The sequence below is a fragment of the Brachyhypopomus gauderio genome, chromosome 13 (genome assembly GCF_052324685.1).
Source record: "Brachyhypopomus gauderio isolate BG-103 chromosome 13, BGAUD_0.2, whole genome shotgun sequence".
In the NCBI taxonomy this organism is placed as follows: domain Eukaryota; kingdom Metazoa; phylum Chordata; class Actinopteri; order Gymnotiformes; family Hypopomidae; genus Brachyhypopomus; species Brachyhypopomus gauderio.
This window is the reverse complement of record NC_135223.1, coordinates 12,010,950-12,034,182: the sequence shown is the minus strand read 5'-3', so window position 1 is coordinate 12,034,182 and position 23,233 is coordinate 12,010,950. Positions and strand designations below refer to the sequence as shown.

Genomic DNA, 23,233 nt, shown 5'->3' with positions numbered 1-23,233 from the left:
CCCAGTGGTGGATGGTGCTCTGCCACTAGGGTCTGTCCTCTCTCCCCTTCCTGCACCCCATTTAGTGCCCCAGGTGGCTGTGGCTTCCGGTAGAGAGTACGCTGTGCACAATTGGCTGCCATTTCTCACCGGTGTGTGTGCATTGGTTGTCTGTGACTTGTACCTGTGTTAAATTGTAAAAAAGCACCTTGGGTATTCTGAAAGGTGCTATATAAATCGAACACTCATTCATACCAAAAACAGGCAGCAGTTTCAACTATAAACATGAATTCCTACAACAAAAAAAAATCAACAAAATGCATTTGAATTCAATCACGTCTTTATTGTAATAGTGTGTGTTGCAATGGTAATACAGTGTTCAGAATTCGTGATCCAAAACATCCAGAAAGCAAGAAGTCAAAAATCAAGTTCAGACCTGATCTACAGGTTTATAATAAACACCTAGGAAACCAATAACATGTAAACCCAACATAAAATATCACGCAGTGCAAAACATTCCAGCACTCTTACAGCCACATAGTGTAAAGGGACAGGTCCAGGATCAGATTGTACCAGGGCTCGATTTGGTTTTAAGCTGCAGTGGGTACAATCTCACAGCAGGTGGCTGGAGTCTGGGATTCAGGTTAAACCGCTTTAACCTTGCAGAGCTATGCTGGGGTGGAGCCTCCAACACTGGGGGAGGAGCTCACCTCTAGTCTTTGTGGAACAGGGCTTTGGCTGCACAGGAAACAGGAAGTGGAAGGTCAGTTGCAGTTATTTTATTTTTAAGGCCTGTGCTCTTGTAAAGTCTGAGCACAGTTTGTGCCATCAACTGGCAGCTGGTCCAGTACACTTAGTATGGAAGTACATACACTGATAAGTGACCTTCTTCCTGCCTGGACTTGTGTGCACTTGCTGCTTGTCAGATATTTACTTCCTCGTTCTACACAGTGGTCTGGACTTTTTGCATAGTCGACAACAAGTTTACAAGATGGTTGCTCTCTCTATAGTTGTGGTAAACATTAACCTAATCATACGAGAGCTGCTCTTTGGTTCAAAGTTAAGGCCTTACTGCTGGGTGCTGATCTTCACGCCTCTGATCCATGGTCAGGTTTATCAGTACTCTCCCCAGTTACAAAGTCTGTATTCACCAGAGAAGAATGTGGTTGGTTACATTTTAGTCCAGAAAAAGCCCCTGCAACACACCTCAGTTTCTGACCAGTTTTACTATCTTATTAAGGAAAATAAGCATACAAAATCAGACTTGCTCCTAAACAGCATAGTGCCCGTACCAACTCAAATCAGCCTGCTGGGAGAGAGTTAGTCCTGATCACTAACAATGAATTCTAGAGTTCATACACAAATGTCACTACTGCAAAAACCATCACCATACAAACATGGAAAAATATTCCATAGGTGAAAACCACACAAAAGCACTCAAACTGGCAGTGGGACTGCAGCTTCAGTCAAGCACTAACTCACACCCAGGGTCCCGCTGAGGCAGTAACTCACACCCAGGGTCCCGCTGAGGCAGTAACTCACACCCAGGGTCCCGCTGAGGCAGTAACTCACACCCAGGGTCCTGCTGAGGCAGTAACTCCCACCCAGGGTCCCGCTGCACCCGCTGAGGCAGTAACTCGCACCCAGGGTCAGTGACTTACACCCAGGGTCCCTCCGATATGCTCCCGGGTGCCCTGGACTCCTGTATGGTATTCAGTGCATAAGCGTATCCTCCAACCAGGACACAACCTCCATGGATTGCTGCAGGATTCTACACAACATTGGAGATCGCATCAAGATGAAAAACAGCTGAATAAGACCCTCCTGCTTTAGGGGCCGATTAAAAACAACTATATTTAAGCAATTTAACGGAATAAAATCAGGACCTCCAAAACACCAATCAACCCATGTGAATACAGACCAGAGACCCTGGTTAAGCCATGAACACCACATGTACCCCGATAGTTCTGACAATGGTCCACGGAGATGATCAAATGAGGACTGCTATGGAGTAGGGGGATATGGCCAGCACTTCAGAGGTTCTTCTGTCAACTTTAGATGCTCCTCCGATTGGCTGTTTTATACTGTAAACTAGTAAAGACGTTTCATTTTGCTTAATCAAAACACACAAGGACCGTTAATCTATTAGTCTCCGCACTCTCACTCCTCCCCAAGAACATAATCCCACAGCACAATCATACTTATTTTACACTTTATGATAAAAAAAATGTAGGACTATGGTAACTGACCATTTGGGACTAGGCTGGTGAAATATTGGTAAACATGAGGAGGAGGATCACAGTCATTAAGAGAAACAAATGAAGGTTTGTACAAGAGAAGCTCAGCAGTGGATCACACAACCAGATCAGTCATCCTGCACCGCCTGAAACAACGCAGCACAGATCCAAACACAAGCGGCTAGTAGTCACTCAGGCAAAGGCATGTGTACGAGTGCCTGTGGAACAGCCTCCAGACTACAAGCAGGAACCACAGCAATATACCGCCCTCTAGTGTTTCACAAATGACCTTAAAAAATGAAATCAAATGAAATGACAAAGCAGGATCATCTACATATGGCCCTAATATCCATGATTATATACGTATATTCCATATGACTATCTGATCATTTCAGCACAAAACCCAGCCCCACAGACCAGGCACTGATACAAGCCTTGCACTGCAGAAACATACTGGCATCACAGTCACCTACTAAAGTGCTTTGATATTGGACTATACTGGACATGGATTTAGAAGCAACTGATTTTATTTAGCTGATTAATATTTGCTTACCGTTTCCTTTAGGGAACGGTTTCTAAATCCATTTGATGTAGAGTGAGAGATTTGATTGTCTCTGTTCTTGAAGATAAAGGCTATGATTATCACATCTACGTAATGCAGCATTTCTTCAAGGCACTGACTGAGCGTGCTCCACATCCACACACACACACACACACACACACACACACACACACACACACAAGGCCCCCCTACAGCCCTGCAGCGTCACAAACTCACACACAGTAGCAACAGCATCACCACTTCAGACTCACGGTAGCAACAGCGTCTCACACACAGAACTCTGCTCATACTCGTACACCCTCAGGGACAGGGTGACAACTGCTCCAGTGAACTGAGACGGGGTGCAGAGAAAATCACTCTAGATTCAGGATACAAATCTCAGAGGAACTAGAAAATACTTACATTCCCTCTGCCGGACTAAAACGAAGTACTCTGCACCGGAGGAACCGTGTTTACTCCAGACAGAACAGCGTCAGTAGTGTACGTGTTGGTGGGTTCGTTCTGACAGCTGCAGCTGTAAATTCTGCAACTGTTAAGACTGACGAAAGATTCTACCTCCTCTAGGTAATGTGTGATGAGGCAGGATTACTACTGCTGATGGGTTTAATGAGGAAGCTAAATAACTTCCTCATTAAACCTCAGCCTATTAAAGGCCTCTCTGACGTATTTCTCCACGTCTGTAGATACGGCCTGGCCCTCAGACCGTTCCACTCCCAGCACAACACTCTCAGACACGTCGTCCTTGATCTTCCGCTTGGTCAGCACCACTGACCCTGCCCCAACAAGCCCCGCCCCATCCGTCCGTAATCCATCGGCTCCGGTCAGGATGAAGTAACAGGCATGGCGACCTCGTTCCAGCAGAGCAACTGCACACACACACGTGCAAATACACAAATGTTGCCACTTCACTACTAGACAAAACGCAAATCGAGACCATAAGTGATTTTAATCCAACAGTATTTAACTGGAGTTAAAATAAGTGTTTCCATCTGAAGAGTGGTGGTGTGCACTGTGGTGTGTGTGAGTTGGGGTGATACTCTACTTTTAAAGGAGATAATGTTCTGTGCAGGATTCTTTCTCTCCAGGAGGACACTAGAATGGAGGGGGTGCAGGAGGTACGTGGCCCACTCCTCAGAGATGCCACTCTGTGTACACACACAGTATGTACTGTCAGTTTTCATCTTACTTACTGTCATATTACTATGCATGTGTGTGTGTGTGTGTGAGAGAGAGAGAGAGAGAGAGAGAGAGAGAGAGAGAGAGAGAGAGAGAGAGAGAGAGAGAGAGAGAAGCCCTTCTTACCATGTCATTGGTCCATGTGTGTGTGCGCGCGCGCACATGTGAGAGAGAGAGCAGCCCCTCATTAGTCTCATTAGTCTGTGTGTGTGTGTGTGTGTGAGAGAGAGAGAGAGAGTACTCACTGTGTCATTGCTTGTATGTGTCTTTCCCCACAACATGAAGACAGAGAAGGAGTAGATAGTGAGAACAGAGGCAGGTCTTGGACTAGGGGTCCTGGAGAACAGAGTCCCCGCCCAGAGCTCCCCACCCGTCTGCCCGTCCAGAATCACCACCTACATGCACGTTGTAAACAACACATCTTACAACCCAACAATAGCACCACCTTTACATGCACACACAAACACAATAGCTAACCAACAAAACACCATCACCATGTGTGATTGTGTAAGAGTTGTACTTGTGTTAAAATTGTAAAACGACCTTGGGTACCTTAAAAGGCACTATATAAATCAAACATTCATTCATTCATTCATTCATCACCTCCACACACAGCATGACAATTGCGCGCGCACACACACACACACACACACACACACACAATCATTACATATTATAATGAGCACTGATTACATGAGTATCCAAATAAACTCTACATATCACAATGCATGGCAGCCAGTCCAGAAACACAAATCACCACTTAACACACATCCCCAACTACGACCAAGGCACACCCCAGACACAGATCTTAGTTCTGTAGTACTCACTCTCTTGGTTGTGTTATCCACATATTCCTCAAGCACTATGTCAGAGACGCCATCTTTATTGAAGTGACCAAAGGAGGGAGAACTGTACATGGATTAGACACAGTCAGCATCAGCAACATTGTGTGTGTGTGTGTGTGTGTGTGTGTGCGTGTGCGCATGTGTGTGTGCAAACATTTACTTGATCAGTTGGCTGGTGTTCTTGGTCCAGCTGATGCGGAGTGTGTTTGTGTTTAACAGCATAACAGTGGATGCAGTCTGGAGCAACAGAGAGGGGGAGGAGCTTCCAGAGCCTCCCCTCACCATCGAGACATTCAGCACAACCTCTGACCTACAGAAAGAGAGAAATCACTGCATGGCATACAAGTTATACTCTGAACACAAACAGAGCCATACGCAGGCAATGTGAGAGTCCTGTGTGATTGTGTGCATAAGTTGTAAGTCGTGTGTGGGTCATCCTCACAGTGGGATGCATGTGTGCGTTTCTGTGTATAGAGTTATACTCTTAAGTAGAATGAGTTCTGTGTATATATAATGTCATATTCAGAGATTGATCAGTCCTGTTTGTGTATAATGTCATACTGATAGATTGGGATGAGTAGTGTATGTGTGCATAATGTCATACACAAGAGTAGGATAAGTAGTGTGTGAGTGTATAATGTCATACTCAAAGTGGGATGCACATGTATGTTTCTGTGTATAGATTCGTACTCTGAGTGGGATGAGTCCTGTGTGTGTATATATAATGTTGTATTTAGAGTTTGAGGAGTCCTGTTTGATGTCATATTGATAAATTGGGATGAGTAGTGTGCGTGTATAATGTCATACTCAGAGTGGAATGAGTTCTGTGTATATATAATGTCGTTTCAGAGCAGGATGATATAATGTCATATTCAGAGTGGAATGAGTTCTGTGTATATATAATGTCGTTTCAGAGCAGGATGAGTCCTGTTTGTGTATGATGTCATACATGATAGATTGGGATGAGTAGTGCATGTGTGTGTATGATGTCGTACTCATAGATTGGGATGAGTCCTGAGTCGGTGGCCTTTTTCTCCCAGCTGTTCTCCTTCTTCAGTCTGGAGCCCAGGCCGGACTTTGCCTTGTCTGCCAGCCGCCACACCCCCATGGCATACACACCTCCATCTGTGAAGTGGGTGGGGCAGACATTGAGAGAGAACCTGAAACACGCATGGGGCTGCAGGACCAGGGAAATGGTTGCCAGGGTAAACAGGTACATGGCTGTAATCTCAGTTGGTGGGTGTGGTAAGCAGGTGTGTGTGTTTGATTCCAGCTTGCAGGTATGTTGGTGAGGGTTGACCACCTGTGTGCAGCAGCAGGTAGTGGGCCTCGCTGGGCAGGGTCAACTGCAGGTGATACCTCACTCCCCCTGCATCCACATCCACCTTTGAGCCAATCACGTCACCCGATTTGCCCGAGAAGAACACCAGCTCGGTCTGTAGGGGGATAAAAGATGTAATCTTTGAACATGACTGCATGAGTGTGTGTGTAATGATCTGGGTGTTTGACAGTAGGACACAGTAGTGTGTGTGTGTGTGTGTGTGTGTGTGTGTGTGTGTGTGTGTGTGTGTGTGTGTGTGTGTGTCTAATAAACCGTACTGGTACAAGTGTGCGAGGATTGTATGACAGCACTGCGATATCATTGGTTCCATCGCCATCAAGATCTGGCAAGAGGATCACGGGGGGGCGTCCATTAGTAACAGGAGAACGTGGTTTCTGCCATACGATAACACCTAAACAAAAATACACAAACACATGTGGGCACATGCACACACAAGCACCATTCATTTAAACTATGCAGATTTAGAATTTTACATACATATTCAAAATATATATATACACATATATATTGTCTGCATAACCCTTAGACTCGAGTGTGCTACAGAGTTAAGGTGATTACCATACACTGCCTAAGCAAAAGAGCTAGTCAAAAAATACCGCAGCTGTTTACTTGGAAACAACTCCCAACTGAATGCATTTAACTACCTAGACACACTACCCAGCTGGTGCATTGCTGTGAGTGTGAGAGAGACTATGTATACCCGTTTGTATGTTAATGGCTGTGAGATTGTCCGCGTGAGCCACCAGACACTTTTTTTCTTTTGTTCCAACCCCGCCCATTCCACACACCGCCCAAACAAATTCATCGGCTACTGCTTGTTCCCAAAGTGTCACCCCATCAGTGCCGTCAACAGCCAATAGAAACAGGCAGGGGGCGGGCAGACCTGAAAAAACACACATCAACAATGAAATAACACAAAAACTGGTACTCTTGTATCTGTGTGTGTGCATCTGCACAGACAGTCACCTTTACTATTACAGGTTTGGTTCATGGTGCCCTCTGCACTTTTATAGATGAAGAAAACATCTTGCACCTTGTCTCTGTTAGCATCCGCCACAGCCAGGAAATCATATGTGGCTGAAGGGAGAGAGGGAGGGAGGGAGAGAGGGAGAGAGGGAGGGAAGGAGGGAGAGGGAGAGAGAGAGAGAGATTCACATGCAGGTGAGAAAGAGAGATTAATAAATACCCACCCAGCTGACAGTTTTGTCCCCCATTTGGGGACACAAATAATACATTTTGGGAAATATGGAAGTGCTCTTGAATGAGTCTGTTCATGGGCGTGCAGGAGGTCCACTGTGTAATGTCCGTGTTTGCGCAGGGTGGTAGGGTTACAGACCAGGTAAGAGTGCATCTCACCTGCGGCAGGTAAAACACGGCTCCAGGTGCGTTGGTACTGAGGGCGGACTGGGCAGGGCAGGATGAAGGAGAAGGCAAACACTATGATGAGGCAGAGGAAGAGCGAGAGGAGAAAGGCAGCCGTGCGCCAGCCCGACAGCTTGGACACACCCAGTCCATCCGCATGCTCAGTAGACACACCCTCCTCTTCCGGCCCACTTTTTAGAGGCTCCTCTTCCCTCGCATTTTCCTCTGGACCAGACATCTCAAAGCATCACAGCTTTACACGTCTAGACAGGGAGAGGCAACACTTCTTTTATAGAGCACATTTAAATGGGCAATCCCTGACCACTGTGCTGTACATGGTAAACAACAGAAGGAAACAAAACATCAGAAAAAACACAAGATCCCTGACAGGAATTGTACATAGTATTATGTAGTAGTCATTTGTATTAGTTGCTACAATGATAGTATCATAGTACCACAAACGCGTACTTTAGGTGGAACACTTAAAGACTAAAGAAAAAGGGCAGCTTTGAAGTCTACTTGAAGGCTGTGACTGAGGGACTGAGGCAGACAGGGACTGTACAGGGAGTTTCTAGATCCGGCTGCGTGTTTGTGGAACAAGCAGCTGCTCTGAGGACCAGGGTCAGGACAGAGGAGCAGGGTGAGGACAGAGACTGAAGACCAGGGTCATAGGCCTATATCAAATTACTCTTTTAGGGGACAAGGTGTCATAAGAAGAGTTGTGCGCTTCATATGAAATATAATCTGTGTAGTTAAAAAAAGTTTTAAACTGATCAAACAGCAGGTGTAGAACTGTAAACAGACGTTATGTGAACTCTAATATTCCCAATTTAATTTATAAGTGTACAAAAACACAAATTGTGTATAATTCAGCAAAACTATGGCAATTACAGAAATTAACATGATTAATTGCATTAAATAACAGACATTCGCTGTCCCTTATAAGAATTTCATAGCAAACTTGTTTGTTGTCTTTTCTCATTTTAGCTCTTCCAGGACAGATCCAGTCAGTCAAGAGTGAGATCTGAATACACTTTAATTGGAGAAGAGTCAAGCACAGTGGAACAGAAATAATTAAACACAAATACATGTTCACTTTACTTACATGAGAGGGTGAGATCTCCACAACCTTTACTAACCATTGCCATAACCTTTTTATTTATTACAAACCATGATGAATTTATCTGTACTTACCAGAGCGTATGAGACCTCCATAGCCTTTGCTACAGGGCTATAAAAGTATGGTCCAGGAATGAATGGACCATAAACGACTAGAGGAAATATTAGGAAACGTTGGACAAAGTAGCCCTATGATCTGAAAACCCTTCATCAGGTTCTATGCCACTGACAAGAGTCCAAACGATGTGAAGTGTGTCCATGTTCACTCTCCAACAAATGTGCAAGTTGAACAAAGCCACTGGCGTTAAAGGTGTTGATAACCATTGCTCTCCGCTCTAGATTTTGGGCCCCCAACCCAAAAGTTCCCTTTCCAGGTGATCCAGAGAGTTCTGTGTAGGTACCACGCAGTTCTGAAACGCGCAGCAGAAACGTGCGGCAGGCTGTAACTTGACAACTTTACCAGAATCGTCTGGACAAATCGCACATTTTCTCACTAAAGTTTAACTTTCTACACCCGCAGAACATGATGTACACGCAAAATACTGATCAAGACAAAATGTTGGTAAATTATATCGGAACACAAAATTGACATTCACATAAACTGCAATTTTGAATGCACAACAAACGGTGACTACAGACCCCGGACCAGTTCCTCAACTTTTGGCCGCAAGTGATGAATTCATTACCGCAAGTCACAAAACACACGCTTAATTGCACCAGCCTCGAATATCTTCGCGTTATTTACCGATAATGACATAATGAGAGACATAAAAGAATAGCGATCACTATATTAGCCTTAAGCCCTCTGACTTCAAGAATCTTGGCGAAGTGACAAAGTTTGACGTGATCAAACTCAAATGCTAATGTACTGTTGCGCTAATCAAGACGAATAAATAGACATGCAGCTCAAGACACTCCTCAAGAACACACTTTCAGCTTGGCTAACCTTAAAGAGTCTCAACACTTAACCTCAACAATCATTGTTACTTACTTTTAACGTTTTGTTGGTTTCCCAGACAGGAGTAATTCGGTGTAAACCGTGTGAGGGCTCAGAGCGACGCTGTGTTGCTCATTTCTGCTAGCTGGTTAGCTAACGTCGCGAGCCTCTTTGGCCACTAAACAAACGCTGAATACGGTGCGTCAGCTTTGTGTTTTGGCGTGACGAAGTCAAATGAACAAAGATACACGACTACATTCATGCAGACAAATACATTTCGGCTTCGTTGGGATATACGTAATGCTTAAATGAGCAAACATCGTAAAGTGAACCAAGTTAAAAGTGTCAAATTCTATTTTTTTCTCTCCTGAGGCGGCCCCGCAGCTTTATCGTGACGTGGCGCGATTTCATTGGCGGACGGATGTTTGGCTCTTCCCGTCCCGCCGCGGTCGCTAAACCGTCGAAGGGGAGAGAAACGTCGGCGACGTCGACGACACAGAAAACGTTTGAGTTCTTTATAAAACAAATTAATATATCGATAGCAGATGCTGGTTTAAAAACGCGGAGTAGTGTGTATATGTGTATATGAAATCAAGTATCGTACAGTGCGCGTAGTTAATCGACCAAGATGTCGGCCCAGGCTCAGATGAGAGCGTTGCTCGACCAGTTAATGGGGACTGCGAGGGATGGTGAGTAACCAGCTAGCATGCGAGCTAGCGCGCTAGCACTCCGACACCCCGGAGCGGCAGATAGAACTGGATAACGGGCAACGATTTCCTCTTGAAATGCACCATTTAATGTTTGTATTCGTCTAGCGTTAATTAACGAGGTCAGTGGCCAAACTAGGCCGAGGCAAATCAACTTATTTAGCCAGCTGGCTAGGTAGGCTAAGGCTAACTAGCGCGAGCGCGTCGTAGTTGGGCCTTGATAGGCTTCATGATCGAGCTATCCTTACATGGAGGAACCGAGTGGGGAACGTTTATTTGATTATATAGCTCGCTAATTTGATATCTAATGTATTTTTGTAGAATGTACATAAACATTTTAAACACTATATATCTGGTGTCTTTTTACTGGTGCGAAAGTCTAGCTGTAGTTGATTAGCCGAGGGTTTGTAGCATTGTGGCTAGCACATCTAGCTAACGCTGTCCATTTAAGTTGGGGACGTTAATGTTAGCTGACCAGCTACATCTACGTTGGTCTATAATGCGAAATGAAATGTTATTCCGATACAGAACAACGAATGACGCCCGATGGCAAGGATTTTATCAACCATTTCGTCTCTCTTGCAGACTATGCATTATTAAACACATGTTAATAATAAAGTGAATATAAGCTTTGTTTTGTACTTCAGCTGAATTGGTTATTTTTTTCTGTGGCAAGCGCTACACAAATACAACATTTGTGTATTTGTGCATTATTGTTGTAAATAATGCATACAACACTGCCTTCCTTTATAGCTAATAATTGGTTGCAAGCATTAAATTATGAGTGACATTTCCGAGAGGGAATCGTGCCGTAGGAGGTGTTGTGTGTACGGTTCTGGCCATAATCATTCCAGAGCGAGATGAGTAGATAAAGTGGTGTGACATGAGGGACGTCCGGTGATCAACATGTGTTTAAGTGACATTAACTGGTTGTGAGAGATGTCTCTCACGCGCCGTGTGAATGACGTTGTGTCTGTGTGAGTGATGAGATGAATTCATTTGCTTCCCATACATGTGTTTCGTACAAACTGAACAATTGTGGCCCCTTTATTCTATTCATTAAGGTTCAGTGTATCTTTGCCAGCCTACATCAATCTGCAAGGGAGTTGCAGAAAAGCCTCATGTTCATCGAGCCGTGAGTCACAAATGATTTTTAAAGCTGTTATGAATATCCAAACAATGATATTTGCTTTCCAGAAGTAGCCTAACTATTCTGTAGCCTACATCAGGAGCTTTGGTAAACCACAGTGGTGGTAAAGTAAGATCTCAGCAGCGTGAGAAGGATGGCGTCTTGTTCAGGCGCTGGGTGAACCCTGCTAGCATGGGGCTCTGCCCATGCATTGTTGGACCAGTTTGACACATAAGACAGAAGGAAAATAGCTACATTAAAAAACAAACAAAAAAAAACAAAAGCAAACAAAGGAAATCCTGGGCCGACGGTCTTCACTTTGACTCTTGTGTATCATTCCCAACTTCCTCATTGCAGGTTTGCTCAAGAAAACCTTTACCCTTTAATCTTTATTAAGACCACGGACGAATACAAGCTCCAGGCTGGGTACAGTATGGGAGAGAGAGAGAGAGAGTTCGCAGTGTGTATAAACTAACACTTTTACTTTTAGTTTTTGGATTTCTTTTTTGTTACATTTATTTGTTTTGGTTTTTTGTTTGTGTACATTTTCCTCGCCTCACCATTTTTGTTTACTGAAGGTATGGAATATGTTCAGCAGACTGGCCCTACGGTTTCCAACAGTCAATAAAATGTACTGAATGTTTAACCTGCAACTCGTGCAGTTCAGTTCACACCAAAGGTAGACCCCCCCCCTCCCCCCACATCTGTCTATTCCTGTCAGCTGTTTGAAAGCAGAGGACATCACCATTCACTGTCAGCTAATATTCCTGTCATACCTAAACACAGCACAACCCTGCCTGCCTACTCAGAGACAGACTCTTGCTCTATATGTTAAATGCACAACCCTTCCCTGACTTGTTAAATGCCAGTTTCTTGTTTTGTGTGTTTTTATTTTATAACCCTATCTAATTTTGCCCTCGGGGGTCAATGCTAAGGGCATAAATAACTGCAGTGGCCAAAGCCAAACTGACCTTATGTCAGACATGATGTTACTTTCACCATTATTGGAGCATATACCAAACTGGCCAAAGGCAACTTAAACAGAGTTGTGCTTGATTTAATAACAGCTGCTGAAGGGTCCTTGGTGTGGTGGAGACTTCTGATATAAAGTTCAACTCTCGTAATATGTAGTGAGATTTCATACCAGAGCTGGCATTAGAGACTAACCAGCTATCTAGTTTTTAGTACAGCAGGCATCTTCATTCTCAGGCTCACTTCCTCAACTACAAATCCCATCATCCCCTTCTGCAGCAAGAGGCAGAAATGTGACCCTGGCCCCCAGAGTTAGCAGTGTGTAGTGTTGAAGTGCGTGAATGTGTGTGTGTGAGACAACAGTATATGTGTGTATGTCCTTCCACTCATCGCATGTGTTCTGCTCTTGCAGGAGACGAATCTCGACAGAGGGTGAAGTTCACAGACGAACGTGTGTGCAAATCTCACCTGCTAAACTGCTGCCCGCATGACATTCTGTCTGGCACGGTAAGAAACTGCATTAGTTCCATCTGCTGATGCCTCTGAATGGAGTCAGGCTGCAGATTCTGTTGCCGGTTCTAAACAAATCTCTCTCTCCCTCTGTGTGTGTCTTTAGCGTATGGACCTTGGTGAATGCTCAAAGATTCATGACCTGGCCCTGCGTGCAGACTATGAGATTGCTTCTAAAGAGAGGGACCTGTTCTTCGAGCTGGACGTGAGTGCCACCCAGTGCCTCAACACCCTCACTGCGAACCTGTTTATATTTGTATCCGGTGGGCTGCAGTGTCTCCTCAGTGTCTCCTGTTGTTGTGCTTGACATTTGTCCAGCCGTCAGAGTTCCTGTAAGAATTGCCGACAGTGATTTGCCCGTCTTGGGTGCCCCAACATACTGGGACGTTGTATTAAATGAAGGACACTGGATATTAAAGACTAAGTTTACATCGGTCCATCTGAGGTGTATCATTCATTTTATGGACTAAAACGGGCATTAAATGCCTTTAAGTCTGCTGCTTCTTGGGTGAGGCACGCTTGACTCATTTGCCAGTGGATTTTGCAGAAGCCTTGGATCATCAGGCGTAGTCCACAGCACATTGGTGTTGAGGAGCAGACACTCCTTCATCCCAGTCTGACTTCTTTTTCTGATCCAAAGTGATTGGTTAGAAAATCAGTGACTAACCCCTTGTTAAGGAGACTGATTGGCTACTGTAGTTTCATTGAGACTGTTGGAGTCCTCTGGTCTTGCTGGCACACTACAGTTTGGCACTATGGTGGTTAAACTCAGAATGATGCAGCTACTGCTTACTGGGCATAGTAAAGTTTTTGGAAGGAACTGCATTTAAATGGGAGAATGAAGATGGATTTTGCTGACTCAGTGTTGTCCATATAAGCAATGTACAGAATATACAGATGTCTGGTTGTTGTGCTGGGATGATGGTGATCTCTGCTCTTATTCAGGCGGTGGACCATCTGGAGTCCTTCATTGCTGACTGTGACCGCAGAACCGAGCTGGCTAAGAAACGTCTGGCTGAGACACAGGAGGAGATCAGTGCGGAGGTCGCTGCCAAGGTGCGTGGGGAAGAGAGCAAAGATTTCAACTAAAACCCACCTACATTTTGTTGTGAGAGACCACGACCTCAACTGTGTGTAAGGTTGCATCAGTTTCTGTGTGTGTGTGTGTGTGTGTGTGTTGGCAGGCTGAGAAGGTGCACGAGCTGAACGAGGAGATTGGGAAGCTGCTGGCCAAGGCGGAGCAGCTGGGTGCAGAGGGCAATGTTGATGAAGCCCAGAAGATCCTGCAGGAGGTGGAGAAGGTGCGCAGCAAGAAGAAGGACGCAGAGGTCAGTCTGGGCAGCACACGTGCTGGAGGGGTGTGTGCTTGCGTGCGTGCGTGTGTGTGTGTGTGTGTGAGAGAGCGTGCTGGAGGAGTGTGTTTGGGGGGTGGGGGGGGGGGGTGGGGGTGGGGGGTGCCTATATAGTTGATGTAAATTTCCCAAGAACCGATGTCGTGTTTAAAAGGTGGAGTTGACATGAGTGATATGCGGGTGTGTCTGTAGGAGGAGTACAGAAACTCGATGCCTGCCTCCAGTTTCCAACAGCAGAAGCTTCGTGTGTGTGAGGTGTGCTCTGCCTATCTGGGTCTCCATGACAACGACCGTCGTCTCGCTGACCACTTTGGCGGGAAACTGCACCTGGGCTTCATCCAGATCCGAGAGAAACTGGAGCAGCTGAAGGTAGGTCTTGGTTGCTGTGGTTACATCTCGATCAAGCATTCCAGTCAGGCTATACAGGCCCAGCATGATGACGGTAACCTGGTTCATTGTTTGCCCAAACACTCCATACACATTTACATTCAATTTGTATTTATCCTTTAGACAAAGGATAAAACGCTCCATTTGGAGAGGTAATCAATTGATTGGAGTAGTGTTACCACTGCTAGACAGCTACAGGGGTTTCCTTGCAGTGTCTTCACTCAGAACAATTAAAAGCATCTGTGTCGTGTGAGACCAACGCCGACTGAATCCAGAATCGGTTGCTGAAATCAATGTTAAACATTTCAAGTCTAATGTGGTAGTAATGCCCTCCCTCTGCTGAGGTGTTCAGATATGTTCCATCTGTAATAATCTGTATTTTGCAGAATTCTAAAAAGCTGATCTAGAACGTCCCTCTCCTTTCCAGAAAACTGTTCTAGATAAGCAAGAGCGGCGGAACCAGGAGCGTCTCAAGCGGAGAGAGGAGCGTGAGCGGGAGGAGAGGATGAAGAAGAAGTAAGTGATCCCTCACACCCTCACCTTTAACCATCTCTCCCCCCAGCTGAGCAGGACCAGATCATACAGGGGGGAATGCAGAACTGCGCTCTCTGTCCCCTGTCCTCACTCAGTGCTGCTGTCTCAAGGGTGAGCACAAGGCCATTGGGGCTGATTGTCTCCTGTGCTTGCAGGTCTCGTTCCCGTGACCGTGATCGTGAGCGGGACCGTGAACGGGAGAAGGAGCGTGAGCGTGAACGGGAGAGGAAGAGGCGGAGGTCCCGTTCGGCATCACGGGAGAGGCGTCGGTCCAGATCACGTTCCCGAGAGAGAGAGAGGCGCAGGAGGCACAGATCCCGCTCCAGATCACACTCTCGCCACAGCAGGGAACAGTCACACAAGTACACACTCCCCCACCACACACACCCATGCACACCACACACTCACAAGTACACAATAAATACTCACACAAGTACACCCCACCTCCTTGCACACCACACGCCCCAGCAGGGAAGATGCACTTGAGTACACACGTCCCAGCAGCGAATACACTTTCTCACGCTACCCACACAGTCACACATGCTTTTATCTTCACAAATACTAGAAAAAGCAACACGGTGGCGATGTGCGTTGTGTGTGTTTTCAGATCATCGCGTGACCGTGACCATGAACGATCCCGGGAGCGTGACGGTCGGCGGGGGTCGTCCGACGGTCTCAACGGGAGGGCGGACTCTCGTCGCTCGGGCGACAGAGAGGCTGGAGAACTCTGAGCACCATTGCCCAACTGCCTTTCCAGCACACTGCAGTTACCATGGAAACTCTGACTTTTACCATGTGCCCCTTAGCTGACTGTGCAACCCTTGCAGCACCACCCACATCTAATTCATTATTTTATTATTTTATTATTATTATTATTATAACTAGCCTTGTCCTAAGTCACTCTTCGTTAACGTCATTAACACAGCAAGGTTTAAAGCTGTGTTTTGTCACCTCTTGATCAATTTACAGAATTAGCTGACACTCGACTGCTAACTGCATTCTACCCGGTCTGTTGCAGCAGACACTGTTGGATGCACTACATCGACTAGCATTATGACCCTGGGCATGACTAGCACTGCTCTTAGATATCCATGCCCTGTGCCATTGTGGTCCTTGTAGGTCATGCCATTTGTATTGGGGGAGATTGCATTTACCATAATTACCACTGTCCTACAAATCGTTTCTTGTCTTTTTTTGTCTTGTTTCTTATATTAATCTTAGACAGTGGAGCTTTTTTATTGTGTCTGTCCTGTTATGTAGAGGGTGTGTCAGATGGATTGGTTGAGGTCAGTGTATGTAAATGTAGCCACAAGAATCCACAGATAGACGGAGTACATCCACTCCTGCTGTCCCAGTAGCACACAGGAAGAGATCACTGAATGATTTATCGCCCAGTTCAATTCTTAATGGTGTGGGTTTTTTCAGTTTAAAATGTCTGTTTTATAATACAGTTGATTCATGTTGTCCTAATCTAACTCATTAAATGGATTTTATGAATTCTAAAGGTTTTGCTTCTATTTCATCTCAGTGAGCCTATGGTTTTGCTATTATCGAGTCCACCACAGTAAACAAAATTACTGCTTTCAGCTGTGTTTTCATAAATTAATTTGGTCCTTTGTAATATTCCTCTAGTTTTGTAAAGGGGTGGGGGGGGAGAAAGTTTGTGCTCGGTGATAACCGGGGGTGGATTATGTGACGCGTGTTGCGATATCCTGCTTTAGTCTTGTGGACGCAAGACATTGAGTTTATATGAGTCGGGATTGGATATGATTTTTTTCACCTTTAATATTTATACTGCTCGCAGGTTCAAAATAAATACTCCTAAGAATATTCGGGGATCCAAATTTTGATTATTAAGACGTAAATTGGTAACCTATGAGCAGTTACCCAAAGCAAAAAAAATCTTTGTATAAAGATTAGCAGCATCAAGCAATAATGGAGGACCGTGAGAAACGTCCTCGAGTCTCGAGCTGATGTGCGTGATGACGTCTACTGCGTGCGTCCAGCGTGGCGCTGACGTTCGGTTATGGTCGCGAGACGTCATAGTCAAAACAAGCTGAAAGATGGAAGCTTTTCGTACAGTGAGATAAAGTGTACAGATTTATATAGTGACCCGTGGAAATGACAACATTTTTAGGCGTATGTCACTACTATTGCAACAAAAAATGAGTTTGGTGGTTATTTAAAAGGTGGTGGGACGGGGACAGAGCAGTTAGTCACCGGTTGGCGAGCTAGCTAACCAAGCTAGGTGGATAGTAACTCGGCACCCCCGACGTCGCCTTGGTGGTGTAACCGGGGCAGGAGCTGCGGCATTGGAGCGAGTGCTGTGTTTACAACCGGTAGGTCTTGGTCTGGGCCACCGCCTGTCATAGCGCCCACTTCAGAAAGGCCGTTATAGAGGGATGTGTATTATATGAACCACCAAGCTGACTGGGTCACTTCTACGTTGAATTAGCCAGCAGGTTAGCGAGCTAGCGCGTTAGCCCCGCTGTCATGAGTGGCGTGAGGACGATGTTGTTCACGCCGTTAGCTGGCGTCCTGTTTCGGGATCACTGACCAACTGGACATTCAAAAGTGTTTAACCACAAATGTTCCCTTAGTGTTGATAAATAATACGTTCTTCTCAAGCTAAATTGCTAACCTAGCCAGTTAATTGGCACTGACACCACATTAACAGCCGTTGTCCTAACAGCAAGTGTGGCCACATGTTGTTTGAATGTGCATTGGCCTCACCAGTAACATTACAGGTAGTCACACCGTTTGGATCGTCACCGATTCCTGCTGTTGTGTAAAGCTAATGTTGGCTAGTTAAGTGTGTATAGTGTGATCGGGTATTGCGCCACAGCGAACGCCGCATCCCTGTGTTGTAGAGCGAGAGAGGGCAGCTGGGGGAAGCGCAGCTCTCACCCCGACGTGCTCAGCCGGAGAGACGGGGAACAGGATCGGGAAGCAGGGGGGAGCGGCCACCGCGGAACCCTTAGAGAAGATGGCAAGCAGCCCGGAGAAGAGCTCCTCGGCGCAAGAGCTCAAAGAACAGGGCAACCGCTTGTTCCTCTGCCGCAAATATCAGGAGGCCGCTACCTGCTACAGCAAAGCTATCGTAAGTGTGGAGGGGACTGGGTGCGAGGTCGCCCCGGCCCGCCTGCTGAGGAGGCCGTGGTACCTGGCTGTAAGATGTAGCTAATGTATCAGATGCCATGGGCAGTTTTACGTTAACTAATAATCGCTGAATTGTTTGTTCCTAAAATACCTGATGATGCATGATGGGATGTGATCCAGTACTCTCGTTTTGCTATGCAGAAAAACCATGACCTCAAGTGTGTGTGTGTGTGTGTGTGTGTGTGTGTGTTGTGTATAGACAAAGTTATGTATAGAGACTGGGTCAGAATTTAAATCCCTTATACACACTTGGTCATGTGTTGAAGTTTCATATCTGGTGCTAGCTACTGCCACTGAGAGACCTGTACTGCAGTTATTAGGTTTAGATGATGTTGTGTTTGTATATTTGTGGTGGAGTAGAAGAGTTGACAGTGGTGTGAGTGTGGCTGTATATGTGGGAGAGGGAGAGAGAAAGAGAGACTCAGAAGGATTTAAATTGTCACATCCCACTGTGGTCACTCCCCCATCTGTGTCTAGCTACACTCTCAGTGCTGTGGCTGTCCAAACACAATAACCAGCTCCTGTAACTTGTATATACAGACAAGACAGTTTGTTTGGCCACAAATTCAGAATATTTACAATTAACATGTCTGTGTGTGTGTGTGTGTGTGTGTAGAACCGGAACCCCTCAGTAGCAGTCTATTACACCAATCGGGCATTGTGCTTTGTGAAGCTTCAGCAGTATGATAAGGCACTGGCTGACTGCAAACACGCCCTTGAGCTCGACAGCCAGTCAGTAAAGGCACATTTCTTCCTGGGCCAGTGTCACCTGGAACTGGAGAACTATGAAGAGGCCATTGGCAATCTGCAGAGAGGTACACACACACACACACACACACACACACACAGTGCATTAGCAGGCTGTAGAAAGGTCCATATGCACAAAGGCACGTACCACTGGGCAGAGATGCACACATACGCCAGGCGCCTACAGGTGACAGACAGAGACACACACACACACACACACACACACACACACACACACACACGCACACTTTACTCTCCCACAAACTAATGGCTGTGTCCCACTGTTTTCTTCAGCATATAACCTGGCGAAAGAACAACGTCTGAATTTTGGTGATGACATTCCAAGCGCTTTACGCATTGCTAAGAAAAAACGCTGGAACAGCATGGAGGAGAAGCGCATCAGCCAGGAGAACGAGCTGCATGCCTATCTCACCAAACTCATCCTGGCTGAGAGGGAAAGGTATCTGTATTCCTTCAGCGATGTCTGTCTCTCTCTGTCTCAGCAGGCTAAATAATCAGTGTTTGTGTGTGTGGGTGTGTGTGTGTGTGTGCATGTGAGCAGGGAAATGGAGGAATATAGAGAAAAGCAGGGAGGGTACAATCAGCACGACAGTGAAATCAGCAAGATTAAATCCAAACATGTGAGTTGTACACACACACACTCTTTTTTACACACGTGTTGTTTCACACATGCTCTGTTGTCTAGAAATAACAGTTTAATCAGTTCAGCAGAAGCATGACAGTGTTGGTTTTAATAATCTGTCTGTTCTCTGATGGAAGGACAAGTATCTCATGGACATGGATGAACTCTTTTCTCAAGTGGATGAGAAAAGGAAGGTGAGTGACTGAGAGAGAGCGGTAGATGTGTGTGCACACCTGCAATCTTATTGTCTGAAATGTGATTTATTTGACATTATAGTTGGTATTGTTTTATGAAAAGGAATGTAATGTGTGTGTGTGTGTGTGTGTGTGTGTGTGTGTGTGTGTGTGTCCGTGCACGTGTAGAAGCGAGAGATTCCAGACTATCTGTGTGGGAAGATAAGCTTTGAATTGATGAGAGAACCATGCATTACACCCAGTGGCATCACCTATGACCGCAAAGACATTGAGGAGCACCTGCAGGTAACATCTGTCCTTCTGTCTGTCCATCTCTTTGTTTCTTTCATTTCTTTGATCTCCTCCTTTCTTTTATTTCTCTCCCTTCCACACCTGAGTGAGAAAACACATTGAGGTATAGCTACAGATCTACATATCTTTGCAAAAGAAATGACCTTAAAGCATCTTGGAGTCTTAAAACATCTTGCTGAATATGTTTAATGTCACCTCACAAAGAAGAGAGTTTCTATTAATGTAACAGGGGCGTTATTCTGTTTTAGCATTCAAAACTCAGTCAGTCAAGCTCTAACCCTGCTGCTCACACTGGTTTTTTTTTATAGCATTTCCTGTCCTGAAGTTTTCAATCTTGACTAAAAGGACAACTGGTGAAATATGCTTGTCTTGTTTGCAGTCGGCTGTGCCGTCACATGTTTCAAATGCGTCTAAATTTGAACTAAAAAGGGTCATTAGCAGGCTTCAGTAAAATGCTTCATAGTAGTGTACCTCAGTCATTTGTTAATTTAACGGCTTGTCTGATGTAGTTCGTCCTGACTTGGTTCCTCCTGAACCATTTTATATTTGGCCACACTAGCTAATAAGCGGCTAACAGTGACACACTCCTGAATCAATAACTGGACTAGCAATGCAATGCGAAGTGCCAGGCGCTGGAGGCAGCAGTATCCCATCTAACCGTCAGCAGGTATAAGTGGGACTGTTTGCGTGAACATTTTACCGGAAAAGTCAAGACACATAATTTAATCTTCATTTGTAAAACTGTTGGAGGAAAGGTTTTTCCTATTGTGTTTTTTCAAACTTGTATCAAACACTGATCATGAGAATAGTGGGATGAGTCTTCCAACACGGAGTGTTTGTGAGCTCCTGAGATAGTATCTGTCCCTGTGGGAGACCGAAGAAGCTTGTGCCACACGTAGAGTGGACGAATCTGAAGACACACATACCTGGCAAATATTTACTGATACAGAAGTGTGATGTCTCTCCCTCTCTCTCTCTCTCTCTCTCTCTCTAGCGTGTTGGGCATTTTGATCCAGTCACCCGTAGTCCCCTTACACAGGATCAGCTGATTCCTAATTTGGCTATGAAGGAGGTGATTGATGCCTTCATCCAGGAGAATGGATGGGTGGAGGATTACTGAGCACACACGCATACACACACACGCACGCGTGGATGGACTGGATGGAGGAGTGCGAGAGTTGACCATAGTGGCCTCCTGCATGTATGTGCACTTTAAGCAGGGGGAACCTCACTATGAAGCACCTGCTGGAGTCTCAGGTCTCCCTCTGACTGCTCCCCCATCCCATTGATAGAAGTGTGATTCCCCCCCCCCCCCCCCATCTCTCTCTATCCCCCCCCCACTGCTCCCACCCCCATGAGCTCCTCGTATTTGTGCCACAATCCTACGTCCGTGCTCTCACCATGGGAACTGAAGGACACTCTTCTTCACCCGTCCTCTGTCTTCATGCAGTGCTGTCTCATTGTGAACTGCATTAAGGTGAATAGTTCATATCATTTTTTGGTCTTGTTTTGGGTTGTTTTGACCCCAGAGGATGTTGACACACTTATGTACACATACACACACACACACACACACACACGGTGGCTCCTCTCTGTCTCCCTCTGAGGTCCTGGCTCAGTGGGGCAATTATGGCTGGTCAAAACCCTGACAAGACACGCATCCTCTCTCCAGGATCCTGGAGCTGCTTGAAATGTATCAGAGTTGTAGAATTTGAACGATTTCAGTGCTGTGACATCAAAAACATAAAAAAATAACCTGACAATGTTTTTAGAGAAGAATAAATATGGGAAACATCTTTTTGTTTTATCCATATTGGCATGGAGGTGTGTGTTTGTGTGTGTGTTTCCACATTTGGGGAATGTTGGAATTGTATGGTGATATGTTGTATTACATGGATATTAACGACGTAGTGCGTAAACAAGATTGTTATTAACGGATCAGCATGCTGGCTAAATATTAGTTGGCTTCAGTTGGAATTTGTGTGTGTGTGTGTGTGTGTGTGTGTGTGTGTGTGTGTGTGAGAGAGAGAGAGAAAGAGAGAGAGAGGGAAGGGGTGGGACTGTATATGCATTAGTGGGTGTAGCTGAATTAATTTTTCATTCATTTAGATTTTTCTCTAATTCTTTGTTAGGGAGATTTCTTTAAGCTGTATATTTTAACACATTGAACACACAAACACAAAATATTGAGATTCAGTACCTCACAAGATTGCCAATCAGGAGAGAAGGGGGAGGAGCCAGAGGATCAGTAACCACATGCAATCCTCAGTGAAGGTGTGGTGATGCTCACTTCCCCAACCTCCGTGTGTGTGTGAGTGTGTGTGTGAGAGAGAGAGAAAGACACATGGTGTCAAAGTGACATTAATTTAAACCGTTAAATTGCCCTTTTGCTGTTTGGGTCTATTGGATTCTTTTTTTTCCTCAGAATGCATACACATGTTCTTCTCAGAGAGCTTGTGCTGGCTGTTATATAGGAGTGTGTAAAGATGCATAGCCATTCATGCAGCTGTTACCAGCTACATCAAGTATTCCAACAAGAAGATACATGGACACATGTTGAATAAATCTTATTTTTTTCTAACAGCTTTGTTCAATGTTGTGTTTCTGTGCATTCACTGTAGGTATGCAGACCGGCACATTGTGTTGCAACAATGTTGGAACTTTTTATTTTATTTTTATTTTTTTACATTTTTTGCTTTTGTTTTAATACTTTTTAAGAGCAAATATCAGTTTTAGCTTGTGAAAGCTAAGTGATATTAATGTTATAAAGCGCTAAAAGGAAGCAGGCCTAAGGAATTAAAAAATGTTCTAAAGTTCGAAATGCAGTTAGAAACTGCAAAACATTTTTTTTCTCAAAACATTTTTTCTTCATCTGTGCAATTCACATGTGACCCATCTGTGTAAATCTGTGGCTGGAAAGACTTTAAAGATATCTCTCTCTCTCTCTCTCTCTCTCTCTCTCTCTCTCTCTCTCTCTCTCTCTCTCTCTCTCTCTCTCTCTCTCTCTGTCTGTGTGTGTGTGTGAGTGCTGGTACTAAAAGTGTACATT

At 45.1% G+C, this 23,233-nt stretch overlaps 3 protein-coding genes across 7 annotated transcripts; 2 read left to right on the top strand and 1 right to left on the bottom strand.

Moving 5' to 3' along the window:
* Positions 1 to 297: 297 nt before the first annotated feature.
* Positions 298 to 9,933, bottom strand: fam234a (family with sequence similarity 234 member A). The gene is made up of 12 exons (XM_076970939.1): positions 9,614 to 9,933; positions 7,498 to 7,766; positions 7,108 to 7,218; positions 6,842 to 7,024; positions 6,399 to 6,532; positions 6,103 to 6,235; positions 5,795 to 5,924; positions 4,960 to 5,109; positions 4,782 to 4,863; positions 4,200 to 4,349; positions 3,821 to 3,923; positions 298 to 3,644 (listed from the first exon to the last, which is right to left on the bottom strand). The coding sequence occupies exons 2-12, from the start codon at positions 7,739 to 7,741 to the stop codon at positions 3,394 to 3,396; spliced, it is 1,671 nt and encodes a 556-aa protein (XP_076827054.1). The 5' UTR covers positions 7,742 to 7,766; positions 9,614 to 9,933; the 3' UTR covers positions 298 to 3,393.
* Positions 9,934 to 9,981: 48 nt separating this feature from the next.
* On the top strand, positions 9,982 to 16,647 carry luc7l (LUC7-like (S. cerevisiae)). 5 transcript variants are annotated; one of them, XM_076970943.1, is made up of 11 exons: positions 9,983 to 10,248; positions 11,331 to 11,401; positions 11,753 to 11,821; positions 12,780 to 12,874; positions 12,984 to 13,082; positions 13,823 to 13,933; positions 14,062 to 14,205; positions 14,422 to 14,598; positions 15,044 to 15,132; positions 15,306 to 15,512; positions 15,758 to 16,647. In XM_076970943.1, the coding sequence occupies exons 5-11, from the start codon at positions 12,987 to 12,989 to the stop codon at positions 15,879 to 15,881; spliced, it is 948 nt and encodes a 315-aa protein (XP_076827058.1). In that variant the 5' UTR covers positions 9,983 to 10,248; positions 11,331 to 11,401; positions 11,753 to 11,821; positions 12,780 to 12,874; positions 12,984 to 12,986; the 3' UTR covers positions 15,882 to 16,647. The 5 variants fall into 5 exon arrangements, with proteins under 5 accessions (XP_076827055.1, XP_076827058.1, XP_076827059.1 ...); XM_076970944.1 differs by lacking the exon at positions 11,753 to 11,821; XM_076970942.1 differs by having other exon boundaries at positions 11,753 to 12,874.
* A 516-nt stretch (positions 16,648 to 17,163) lies between these two features.
* Positions 17,164 to 23,185, top strand: stub1 (STIP1 homology and U-Box containing protein 1). Its single transcript, XM_076970935.1, has 8 exons — positions 17,164 to 17,489; positions 18,021 to 18,250; positions 18,926 to 19,124; positions 19,351 to 19,516; positions 19,619 to 19,697; positions 19,837 to 19,893; positions 20,062 to 20,178; positions 21,179 to 23,185. Exons 2-8 carry the CDS (start codon positions 18,137 to 18,139, stop codon positions 21,302 to 21,304), a joined length of 858 nt encoding a protein of 285 aa, XP_076827050.1. The 5' UTR covers positions 17,164 to 17,489; positions 18,021 to 18,136; the 3' UTR covers positions 21,305 to 23,185.
* Positions 23,186 to 23,233: the final 48 nt, after the last annotated feature.

Excerpts from the sequence above, each read along its gene's own strand:
- luc7l (XM_076970940.1), top strand. The coding sequence starts at position 10,188 with ATGTCGGCCCAGGCTCAGATGAGAGCGTTGCTCGACCAGTTAATGGGG. Across the intron at positions 14,206-14,421 it reads GCAAGAAGAAGGACGCAGAG|GAGGAGTACAGAAACTCGAT; the intron begins GTCAGTCTGGGC and ends GTGTGTCTGTAG. Across the intron at positions 15,513-15,757 it reads AGCAGGGAACAGTCACACAA|ATCATCGCGTGACCGTGACC; the intron begins GTACACACTCCC and ends GTGTGTTTTCAG.
- fam234a (XM_076970939.1), bottom strand. The coding sequence starts at position 7,741 with ATGTCTGGTCCAGAGGAAAATGCGAGGGAAGAGGAGCCTCTAAAAAGT. Across the intron at positions 5,925-6,102 it reads CTACCTGCTGCTGCACACAG|ATGGAGGTGTGTATGCCATG; the intron begins GTGGTCAACCCT and ends CCCACTTCACAG. Across the intron at positions 4,864-4,959 it reads AACACCAGCCAACTGATCAA|TTCTCCCTCCTTTGGTCACT; the intron begins GTAAATGTTTGC and ends ATCCATGTACAG.
- stub1 (XM_076970935.1), top strand. The coding sequence starts at position 18,137 with ATGGCAAGCAGCCCGGAGAAGAGCTCCTCGGCGCAAGAGCTCAAAGAA. Across the intron at positions 19,125-19,350 it reads CATTGGCAATCTGCAGAGAG|CATATAACCTGGCGAAAGAA; the intron begins GTACACACACAC and ends TGTTTTCTTCAG. Across the intron at positions 19,517-19,618 it reads ATCCTGGCTGAGAGGGAAAG|GGAAATGGAGGAATATAGAG; the intron begins GTATCTGTATTC and ends GCATGTGAGCAG.